The 12,500-nt window shown below is 39.2% G+C and overlaps 2 protein-coding genes across 5 annotated transcripts in view; one reads left to right on the top strand and one right to left on the bottom strand.

Annotated features, from left to right (window-relative positions):
• Nucleotides 1-12,500, bottom strand: part of LOC144964179 (adenylate cyclase type 1-like) — a 258,709-nt gene that overhangs the window by 77,430 nt on the left and 168,779 nt on the right. The window lies entirely within an intron of this gene.
• LOC144966638 (uncharacterized) lies at nucleotides 4,039-8,075 on the top strand. Its single transcript, XM_078903398.1, has 2 exons — nucleotides 4,039-4,556; nucleotides 4,603-8,075. Exons 1-2 carry the CDS (start codon nucleotides 4,039-4,041, stop codon nucleotides 6,503-6,505), a joined length of 2,421 nt encoding a protein of 806 aa, XP_078759524.1. The 3' UTR covers nucleotides 6,506-8,075.

Raw genomic sequence — 12,500 nt, forward strand, 5'->3', positions numbered from 1 at the left:
GGATTTTCACTATTTTTAGTCTTAATATTGATGGAGTTCGACAATCGGGGGGGGGGGGGGGCATGGTGGTCAAAGGATTTCTCATGAAAAACTAACGATTTTGGGGGTTCCCTTAGGATATTTAAATTAGCAGATCTTAAATTTTGACTGGGTTCATAAAGGTGGATAAGTTCATGAAGGTAAACAGGAGCAGAATTGTTTAAGCAATAGAAAATATGGGTGAGTATTTTAAATTCAATTCTAAACTTTACAGGTAGCCAGTGTAGGTCTTCCAAAATCAGAGTGATATGCTCGCGCTTTTTAGATAACGTTACCAATCGAGCTGCTTTGTTCTGTATCCTTTGGTGTCGATTAATGACATTATTATCACAACCATAGAGCAAGCTATTGCAATAATCAGGGCGGGTAAGAATCAAAGAGACCACAAGAAGTTTAGTAGTATCAATATCAAGAAGCCTTCTAATAGCTCCAATAGATCTAAGATAAAGATTGCAGGATCTAACATGGGCAGACATGTTTAATTTGGTATCAAATAAAACTCCTAAGTTTCTCACAGGTTCTTTAGTGATGGGAATTACACAATCAGAAAGATTCAGGTTAAGTGTGAAAAGGTCCACGAGGCCCCGTCTTGTAATTTGCAACACCTCTGTTTCGTTTTCATTTAACCTGAGTTTAATGCAACACATCCAGTCACTAATCTCAGAGATACAATTTTCTATATCCGTTATAACATGAGATGATGTCGATATTAATGGGAAACAGTAATTAGGTGTCGTCTGCGTAAAAATGGTACTTAATAAAATATTTTGAGATGATGTCACCTAATGGTCTTATATAGAGGGTGAATAAAGAGGGTCCCAGAACTGAACCCTGTGGTACACCAAAAGATAGGGGACAAGGAGAAGAGAAGCCATGTCGATTTACAGACACTGATTGAATTCTGTCAGAGAGGTAAGAAGAAAACCAGTCAAGCACAGTACCCCCAAATCCGTATAGTGTCTTAAGTCTGTCAGTTAAAAGAGTGTGGTCTATTGTATCAAAAGCAGCACTAAGGCCGAGTAGTATGATAATAACATCATCATTTTTCCGACATAAATGATTTACGATATCATTGTGGATTTTAATAAGAGCAGTTTCAGTGCTGTGAAAGGGGCGATAAGCAGACTGAAATTTAGAGAACAAATTGTGTTAATTCAAAAACGTGTTAAGCCTGAAAGCAACAATTTTCTCAATTAGTTTAGACATGAGGGTGAGATTCGAGACTGGTCGATAATTATTTGGGTCTTCTTTTTCAAGGCTAGATTTCTTTAATATGGGAGTGACAATAGCATGTTTAAGATTATTAGATACCTCACCGATAAACAAACTCGCATTTGCAATATGAGTAAGAACGGGAACCAAAATATTAGCACTAGCAAGAACAAGCCATGAAGGAATGGGATCTATTGGGCTGGTTGTTTTGGAGTATTGTCTCAGCGCAGACAGTACTTCTGTTTCAGTGGCGGGTGCAAATTCGTCGAATGCTGCTCCGCCTGGAAGTGCATTAGTTTCAGTTACTTGTGCTATCGTTGTCTCTTCTTTGTCCAACTTATTCCGAATACCTGATATTTTATCTCTAAAGTGTAGAGAGAAACTATTTGCGGTAGCAATAGGGTCCTCGAAATTATTTGAAGAGTGATCCTTCATCAGTTGGTTCAGGGTGGCGAACAGTTCACGTGAGTTTCGTTTGGCACTTGTTATCTTGTTTTGAATGTATGTTTTTTACATGATAGAATTAATTTGTTCCGTTGATGTTTTAGTCCTAAATAGATTTGATTATGAATTTCTAATTTGGATCGACGCCAAATCCGTTCGGCACACCTGAGTTGATGTTTTAGTGTTTGTAACTCGTTGCAATCCCACTCGGTGTTTGGTCGAAGAGTAATTTCTTTCGTGACTGTAAGGAAATGCCTTTGCGTTTATGGCGCTGTAGGGAAGTACCTGTGGTATGCACGACTCAGGACATCCAACCTTATCTTGATTTATTTCTTTTGTCACTCTAAAACGTGAGGGTGTAGCATTTCCGTCGTGTCTTAGAGTCTGATCTTCGACATCCCCAATTTAATCCCTGACGTTATCGGAGCTGCGAATGGCCATTGTCTCCATAGACCATGGTTGACTTCGTGACGATCCATCCATCGTACGCGCTTTGTATTCATTTAGGGGTAAACATGTTTAGGGGGAGAAGAACATTAAATTACAACACCCACCCCCATTTTGCCTCGAGTTTTTTCCATGATTCATGCGAATGACCGGTAAAGATAGCGACTTTTAATTTCATCTTCAGTTCTGCTGTAAGTCCGTGGTGGAGAAGGACGTTTTGTACTTTCTGTTGTGAAAGTCCATAGTAACGTTCTATCACGGCTTCTAACTCCTGTCTCTGTTGTGAGACAGTATTACCAAACAGAAATTAATGTTGTTTGATTTCTTTTGAGTAGTGCTCTGTTGGTGAGATTTCAGTGTTATTTGTAATCTATTGAAATATTGTGTTCTGTTGTGATTATCGGCATTTCTGATTTATTTGATTGTTTATCATAATAGTGATACCCGAGTTTCCAGTGCTATTTTGCGATGTGTTACTTATCCGGTTTTATACTGAGTTTTATGTCGGTGTTGATATTTTAATGAATTGATTATCATTGTTTTCATTTTTTTCCCCAAATCTAGAGACCTGGCCTTTCTTTAACCTTTTTGTGACTTTACCTGACCATCAAGTCACCTTTATGTGACTCATTGTAACCTCAATGAACATTGACTATAACGTATAACCTTTAGTAACAAGAAGTGAAACATATTACTTAATGAACAAAAACAAGAACTGAAACCTTTACAAAATAGACCTAATAACTTACTGTGACCTATACATGATTTGAAGAACAATCCATTGGTTGATAACTGCATTAGACATTGTCTGGAACCTAATACATTGGTACTGTGTGTCATTCATCTGGACATTTAGCTCATCAATAACCCACACTTGGAATAACACACAGGCAACCACAGCACGTAGAATATCATCTTCACACAGACGGAGATAAGTTGAGGACCCTGAGGTCATACAAACTAAATAATCATGTTTTTCTATCATTATTCATATAATATCATTTAGCTTTATATTCACATCATTCACTTCTATCACCAACTCATCATATCTGTCAATCATTAGTTTCATCAATTTTATTTTGACATTTATCCTTTTATCACTGACTATATTATCAATATCATAATTCTACTTAGAAGCGTCCTCTTGATAACATTCATTACATCAACATCATCATCATTATCATCATCCACCATACCATCTTGATTCATCTGCTATATTCAATCATATACATTTCATTTATATCCAGCTCATTACATTAATTAATAAACACTTCATATCATATACACTTAAATCTCGGACTTGTTGTGTTCATAATTTGTGAATCTTTGGCAGTCAGCCTCACCCCCCCCCCCTTTTTATTTTTTTTTATATAAGTGTCGCCGTCTGGGTCCGAACCGTGCACACTCGTGCTCAGACCGTGTGACATAATTTGGTGGAGCTGCCGGGTAGGATATCTGATTGCCATTGTTTTTGCATATTGTGAATTGATAAGTTTTGAGACACACATCTATACACACCAAGAGTAATTGTATAATTCCAGTTATATCTAGCTAGCACTTAGCCACGAGCTGTTTTTAAGGACGAACAGTTTTGAACCTAGTTCCTCTTCATTCAGATATAGTGTTTCAGTCGATAACACAGGTTACATGAATCTTGTTACACCCCCCCTCCTCCTCCTGTTTCTATCTATTATATAGATAATCCACTTTAATCGCTCTAAACAACTCTCCTCATTTCATTGTCATCCACAGTCTCGGTGATTATTCAACCTTATCAAAGTTATTCTTTTGCTCTTCCCTATAGCGACGCCATTGGCTGTCTACGTTTCCTCTTTGATTTTTCATTGTATTATATTTTAGTTTACTGCCGTCTCTGCCGACATTCCAGTTCCATACATGAGTACTAGCATTGAAAAGTTAGCTAAGATTGGATCATCTTTGGGTCTCTCCGGAATAGATTTGAAAGACTGGATAGAGAAGACTATCAAAGATGAAGACGACAGAAAACAGAGAGAACTTGATGCAGAGAGGGCAAGGGCGGAAAGAGATATGGAAATTGAAAGAGAGAGGGTTAAATTAGAGACGGAAAGGTTGCGAGAAGAAGACGACAGAAAACAGAGAGAACTTGATGCAGAGAGAGCAAGGGCGGAAAGAGATATCGAAATTGAAAGAGAGAGGGTTAAATTAGAGACGGGAAGGTTGCGAGAAGAAGACGACAGAAAACAGAGAGAACTTGAGGCAGAGAAAGCAAGGGCGGAAAGAGATATGGAAATTGAAAGAGAGAGGGTTAAATTAGAGATGGAAAGGTTGCGAGAAGAAGACGACAGAAAACAGAGAGAATTTGAGGCAGAGAGGTCAAGGGCGGAAAGAGATATCGAAATTGAAAGAGAGAGGGTTAAATTAGAGACGGAAAGGTTGCGAGAAGAGACAGCACTGATAACTTTGCGATTGGAATTGCAGCAGAGGAAAAAATGAAGGCAGGGAAGAGGGAGCAATCGGAGGTCAGGCGGAAAGTACTAGTCATGTGAAAACCATTAGACTACCAAAATTACCACCTTTTCATGCTGCCAATGATAATCTCCACGACTATCTTCAAAGATTCGAAAGGTATGCGCGAGTAAATGGATGGGAGGAGGAAGATTGGGCCACCCATCTCAGCGCTCTCCTTACTGGCAACACCTTGGAAGTATACAGTCGCCTATCCGACGATGAGGCCAACGACTACTCTATCCTGAAGGCAAGCCTCCTCAAGAGATATAATTTAACGGAAGATGGATTTCGCGAAAAATTTCGCAAGTCAAGACCGGAGTCGGGAGAAAGCATTGAGCAGTTTAGTAATCGGATTAGCAGTTACTTCAGTAAGTGGGTGGAAATGGCAGGAAAGAACAAAGAAGATGCCGGTGCATATTTCATTATTAAGGAGCAGTTGACGGACATTTGTGGGCGAGAGCTCCTCGTGTTTGTCAAAGAAAGAAAGCCCACAAATGTGAGATCAGTCGTGGAACTGATCAGCCAATTTATAGATGCTCACGGCTCAGCAGGTGCCTTCACGAGATCAGCACAAATCAGAACAAAGCAAGAGATGGACTCGAATCAAGTAAGGCCAGAGAATCTCAACCAGAGAGAATTAAGCGGACCGCCTAGGAACGGTCCAGTCACATGTCACATATGCAAGAGAGCGGGACATATTGCCAGAGATTGTAGAACAAAACCCGGACTGGCCGCAGTAACGGTCAGTATATGTGACTACTGCAAGAAACGGGGGCACACTTCGATAGACTGCCGAAAGAGGCAGTTTGATGAGAAGAGGCTACAACCTCCACAGGTCGCCTCAATGTCAGCACCTAACTACACTAACGAAGATTCAAAACAATGCAGCCATGGGCACATGCAACTAATGTGCGGCTGCACACTCCCAGTAACGTCGGCCTTATGCCTGGGCCACGAGGGACGAGACAAGAATATGCCGGTAGCCAACGGCTTACTGAACGGCCGACCGGTGACTGTACTCCGGGACAGCGGATGCAGTTGTGTGGTGGTCAAGAAGGGCCTAGTTGACGGCAGTAGCAGGGGAACACGGAAAGTCCCGGTCCTACTTGCTGACGGCTCTGCTAGAGGGACCACGACGGTGGACGTCACCATTGACTGTCCATATTTTAAAGGTGAAGTCAGTGCGGTGGAAATGGAACACCCACTATTTGACGTCATCCTTGGAAACATACCAGGGGCGAAATGTCCTGGTATGTGTAACAAACGTTCTGTGCGAGCAGTCGAGACACGAGGCTCAAAGCACAAGAAGACGAAGAAGTTAGTGACGTTACCTGCCCCGAAAATTGACGTCACGCCTGCATATTTAAAGGCTCAACAAGAAGCTGACACATCAATAGCTAAAGCAAGAGAATTTGCAAGCAGCGGTGAGAAGAAAATCACCAACAAGAAAAGTAAACAGTGGTATGCATACGAGGACGGAATCCTGTACCGCCACTACACTTCGCCCAAGGTACACCATGGAAATCCAACGAAACAGGTGGTGCTACCGAAGGGACTGCGCATCACAGTCATGCGACTAGCGCATGAGGGTGTCTTTGTTGGACACTTGGCGGCCAAGAAGACAACAGAACGCATTCTAGAAGCGTTTTATTGGCCGAGCATTTGGACTGACGTGCGCAAATTCTGTCGTTCATGCGATGTATGTCAAAGGTGCGCACCAAAAGGTAAAACCCAGAAAGTTCCCAACCAGGAGATGCCCTTAATTGAGACTCCATTTCCGCGTGTTGCTGTCGACCTCGTGGGGACGATCATGCCGGCATCAGACAAGGGAACCAAGAACCATGGTCCGGACTATTCAGCCAGGCTAGCTTAAGCTGCTGAAGACATTGCTCAGGCATTTCCTGGTCTTTTAGACAAAATCCAAGATTTTGTCTTAAGTGGGGGGCTGTAAGGAAATGCCTTTGCGTTTATGGCGCTGTAGGGAAGTACCTGTGGTATGCACGACTCAGGACATCCAACCTTATCTTGATTTATTTCTTTTGTCACTCTAAAACGTGAGGGTGTAGCATTTCCGTCGTGTCTTAGAGTCTGATCTTCGACATCCCCAATTTAATCCCTGACGTTATCGGAGCTGCGAATGGCCATTGTCTCCATAGACCATGGTTGACTTCGTGACGATCCATCCATCGTACGCGCTTTGTATTCATTTAGGGGTAAACATGTTTAGGGGGAGAAGAACATTAAATTACAACACCCACCCCCATTTTGCCTCGAGTTTTTCCATGATTCATGCGAATGACCGGTAAAGATAGCGACTTTTAATTTCATCTTCAGTTCTGCTGTAAGTCCGTGGTGGAGAAGGACGTTTTGTACTTTCTGTTGTGAAAGTCCATAGTAACGTTCTATCACGGCTTCTAACTCCTGTCTCTGTTGTGAGACAGTATTACCAAACAGAAATTAATGTTGTTTGATTTCTTTTGAGTAGTGCTCTGTTGGTGAGATTTCAGTGTTATTTGTAATCTATTGAAATATTGTGTTCTGTTGTGATTATCGGCATTTCTGATTTATTTGATTGTTTATCATAATAGTGATACCCGAGTTTCCAGTGCTATTTTGCGATGTGTTACTTATCCGGTTTTATACTGAGTTTTATGTCGGTGTTGATATTTTAATGAATTGATTATCATTGTTTTCATTTTCTTTCCCAAATCTAGAGACCTGGCCTTTCTTTAACCTTTTTGTGACTTTACCTGACCATCAAGTCACCTTTATGTGACTCATTGTAACCTCAATGAACATTGACTATAACGTATAACCTTTAGTAACAAGAAGTGAAACATATTACTTAATGAACAAAAACACGAACTGAAACCTGTTACAAAATAGACCTAATAACTTACTGTGACCTATACATGATTTGAAGAACAATCCATTGGTTGATAACTGCATTAGACATTGTCTGGAACCTAATACATTGGTACTGTGTGTCATTCATCTGGACATTTAGCTCATCAATAACCCACACTTGGAATAACACACAGGCAACTACAGCACGTAGAATATCATCTTCACACAGACGGAGATAAGTTGAGGACCCTGAGGTCATACAAACTAAATAATCATGTTTTTCTATCATTATTCATATAATATCATTTAGCTTTATATTCACATCATTCACTTCTATCACCAACTCATCATATCTGTCAATCATTAGTTTCATCAATATTATTTTGACATTTATCCTTTTATCACTGACTATATTATCAATATCATAATTCTACTTAGAAGCGTCATCTTGATAACATTCATTACATCAACATCATCATCATTATCACCATCCACCATACCATCTTGATTCATCTGCTATATTCAATCATATACATTTCATTTATATCCAGCTCATTACATTAATTAATAAACACTTCATATCATATACACTTAAATCTCGGACTTGTTGTGTTCATAATTTGTGAATCTTTGGCAGTCAGCCTCACCCCCCCCCCTTTTTTTTTTTTATATAAGTGTCGCCGTCTGGGTCCGAACCGTGCACACTCGTGCTCAGACCGTGTGACAGTAACCAATGGGTACAGCTCATCGAACACAGTTTTCAATGAATTATTATATGTGTTTACCATATCGTGAACATTATCACAACTCTTAACAGAGGCGAGTAAATCCAAAGACTTGATGGTTTCTCGAAATGTTTCTTTATTTAGTGATTTTTTTTCCCGGTATGTGATCGTTTTCTTGACGGTTGTTTTGCATTCGATTTTTAGATTTAAAGCAATCAGGTTATGATCTGAAATTGTGCGATCCAAAACGTCAACGTTATCAATTATTTTATCTTTCCTGGAAATTACTAAGTTTAAGATGTGTCCCGCCTTGTGAGTTCCGTCCTTTACATATTGTCTTAAATTGTGACTATCTAAAATGTCCTTTAACTTCAAAATTTTTGCATCCGTTAGATCGTCCATATGAACATTGAAATCGCCCAGTATAAGAATTTCACCACTGGTTGTGCTAGTTTCTAACGCGAGCGTATCGATTTCGCCATAGAATTGATTATGTGTGAGTTTATTCCTTGTATATGGAGGAGGTCTATAAATTATAACAATATGGTACTTCTCATTCCTGTCTGATGTTAATGTCATATCTAGAGATTCGAAAGTTTTGTAATTAGATTGCGTCTTGCTCACCTGTAGTTTAACGGATTCTTTATGAATAACAAAAATCCCTCCTCCTCGACCGGTTTTTCGATGCTGTGCTATAAAACTATATCCTCGTGGAATCAGTTTACTGTCATTGTTTTTAAGCCAACTTTCCGTGATAATAAAAATATCCAAATCCTTCTCAATGATAATATTTTCAATTAAGTAACGGACCTTGCGTTGATCAAACCAACTTTAAGACATTTATGATTATGATAATTGTTGTTAGACGATGAGTTGTTTATTTGTATAGGTAGCAAGGAATGTTTTCGTTCAATGGCCTTGTGTTGGAATGACGGTGTGAAGAAACGATGAATCCATTCATGACAACTTTTATCCTTTTCCTTTTCTTTCTTCCACCACTTTTCCCCCGTCTTGTCTTCCTTCCATTTCTATTTCTGTCTATCCTTTCCTTAAACGGTTCATTCCTCATGTTTTGATTCTTTACCACATGTGATGATAATAGTTCATAATAATATAATCGAAAAATAACAAGTGGGGGCAGCTGGTAAGTTGTAATATTTGTTTAGGGACAGCAAGAAGGTATGGTCGTATTGAATCGCCGCTGGCATTTCAAGTGCTGGTGACAACATTTAAAGATAGATTCAATAACAATAGCGTGTTGAATGAGGTATGGCGGTACGTAGAAATCAGGGATAAAATCGGCCTCTTGAAGAATAAAATCCATTTATTTAATAAAAAATCGACTAAATACATAAAATGTTATCATCACAGGGTGCACTGAACACTAAAAATCACAACTGTATAAAAATTATAGTCCAATAGTTTGAATTCACGAATAAAAATCTGCAAATAATAGAGAATAACACAGAGGTAGTAATGGATGCAGCCGTTCAACAGCACTACACACTATAGACCCTCATCTTGGCGAAAACTCTCAAACCCGGGACCTCATATATATATATATATTACAAGCGGCCAAATGACACAACACGACACACCTGCTCTCAAAACAATTCGAACTCGAACCCGGAGAGGGTGAGTGGAGCAGGCACTTATGTTGATTCAAGATAGACCCCTTTTTATTGAGTGGTGGATGTCTTCGACTGTAGAGCTACCCTCTCGCGGCCTAGCGGAGTTGTCGTAATAGTAAAATCGTGGGTTCGAGCCCCCATCACCGCGAAGTTTTTATTCTCTTTTGTCTTCTGGCACTTTCCTACTCCATTTCATAATTATCAACATAAGTCCCTGCTCCACTCACTTTTCTGAATTAATATTCACCCCCAGTATCGGAACTTACTCAATGTCTCAATCGTCTTATGTTCTATGGTTCTCTTGAGAAAAGGCTAGTAAGCTTAAATGCTGGCTAACACATTTTGCGGTGTTTGTGTGTTGAACCTATGACTTCAGAAGTGGAGAGAGCGGTTCAAGATAGACAAGATACTCGGTACCACTTTTTTTTGAGTGGTGGATGGCTTCCACTGTAGAGCTACCTACCCTCTGGCGGCCAGGCAATGTTGTCGAAACAGAAAGATCGTGGGTACGAGCTCCCGTCGCCGCGAAGTTTTTATTCTCTATTGTCTTCTGGCACTTTCCAAATCACTTCATTTCTTGCTATTATCAATATAAATGCCTGCTCCACTCGCTTTGCTGAATCATTTTCTATCTTGCACTCTTGCAATATTGGATGGTCACAATTGTTTTTGTTGATTTTAGTGTTGGCTGAAGAAAGTTATATCTCAAATCATTTACTGCAGTGAATGTTTCTTTTATTCATTATCAAAATTCTTATTTTTGTTTATTGTATTTTAATCCTTCAGCTTCTTCTATTTCTATTTCTTGTTTTTGTTGAGAGCCAACTACAACAATGACAAGCACCTGGTGGCCAATCGCCTCAAAAATTGATAACAATCAGTTTGAGCAATAATATTTATTGTCCCCTATTAAACATAAACACTGATACTTTTGACTATAAATTCAGATATTTGAATCTAAATCATCCATACATAATACCGTTGTGAGGCGATGGGTCACAGTGAATAAGGTTCGGACAGAACAAAACGCAGATGTATCACTTGTTAAATCCATTGATTTTTTTTTCAAGCCGAGGTCAGTGTATCCCAGGAGGCAATCGGGGAATCATGCAAGCGTTGATTGATAGGGATCATTTATACAAGAAGCACCAATCAGTTTTTAACCATCACTACCACACAGTTTTCTGGTGTTTATTTCCCTCAGGACTACACCAAAATATATTCTACTTCTCCCGCTCCCCCATCCTCAATCTAATCTCTCCAACATATGTTTTGCTTGTTTTGGCTTTTAGGAGCATTTTTATACTTTTCGGCATCCCAAAAGCCTCGGAATTATTGAGAACATAAATTAGAGGCAAACGACAGAGGCAGAACCCAAAAAAGAGAACATACCAGGTGACAATGAAAACATGGAATCCTGAGAGATTTCAATAAAATAAAAACAGATGAATTTATTTTTTAAATATCATTTTTAATACAATAGAAAGCCAACACTCACATTCATTGTATTAATATTTTACTTCAAAATACTCAACGTGTTAGGGACTTCGTGGTGTCGTCCTGTTTGACCAATGCACAATTTCACGCGCAAAATAAAATTTTCTATCACGCTTTGAACTGTTCAACTGGAATTCTCTTCACGTTGGAGGAAATTTGTTTTTCAAAGTCATTCGTGCCGTCCCGCACAATCTATCCTTCAAATACCCCCGCAGATGGAAATCTCAAGGACTTAAGTCTCAAATGCGTCTTCATGGATGGCTTGTCACATGGTTATATTCTATTGACCAAAGTGATCTGCTGACTATAATGTATGCACTGAATTCGAGGAACCAGGAACTGTTCCATCTTCTTGGAAACTTTGGTTTTCTCATTTTTCAATCCCCAATCATTGTCCCAGCGTTGAGAATTTCCAAATAACGTTTGCTATTTGTTATTTACATAATTTCCCTCGTCGTCAGAAAGAAAAATTGTCCGATGATTCCGTGAAAACTGAATGCAGCCCATGCAGCTATTTTTTTAGGTCTTAATGTCTTTTCTCGTATACTTTATGTGGGGGTGATGATCTTCAAAAAGTATTTTTTATTTGGTCAATGTGTCCGTTCGTGTTAAAAGAGATTTGTCACTAAACGAAATGTTTTCAATGAATTTATTTTTATCACGGTATATTTTTTCCATGAACCACTGGCCCGTTTCGATATTTTTTGGCATCACAATCCAAAAGACGTTGATGCATTTGTACTTTATATGGCTTGAGATGAAGATTGTGTTTCACAATTTGTCGCAAAGATTCTCGATTCAAACCACCTCCAAGCGCACCGGACGCAAGAAAGTTGTAAGGATACGTCCCATCACGAGATCAGCCTTCTATATTGATTGAAAAGTAACTCCATATCTAAGATAAATGTCTGTAATTTATTTCTGAATCACAATTCCTATAATTAATTAACAGGAGAAGAATGTGTATTGCATGGAGTTTATTTTAAAACACGATATGGGAACCGGCTTCTCAGGACGAACGGGAACTGCATCAACTGATTTCACGAGAATCTTCTGCGGGATAGAAGTCATAACAATATTTGCCCTTCAAGTTGTCAAAACTGAACGGTTTTCTGTGCATGATATTATTTAATTCAAGCCAAAACTAACTGTAAACAACTTAGATAAT

This window comes from Berghia stephanieae, chromosome 2, assembly GCF_034508935.2.
Source record: "Berghia stephanieae isolate SIO BIC M18660-M18661 chromosome 2, UCSD_Bste_1.3, whole genome shotgun sequence".
NCBI classification, from domain to species: Eukaryota; Metazoa; Mollusca; class Gastropoda; order Nudibranchia; family Aeolidiidae; genus Berghia; species Berghia stephanieae.

What these genes read in the sequence shown, in the direction of transcription:
- LOC144966638 (XM_078903398.1), top strand. Translation starts at nt 4,039, where the DNA reads ATGAGTACTAGCATTGAAAAGTTAGCTAAGATTGGATCATCTTTGGGT. An exon ending in GTTAAATTAGAGACGGAAAG is followed by an intron (nt 4,557 to 4,602) that starts GTTGCGAGAAGA and finishes TTGGAATTGCAG; the next exon opens with CAGAGGAAAAAATGAAGGCA.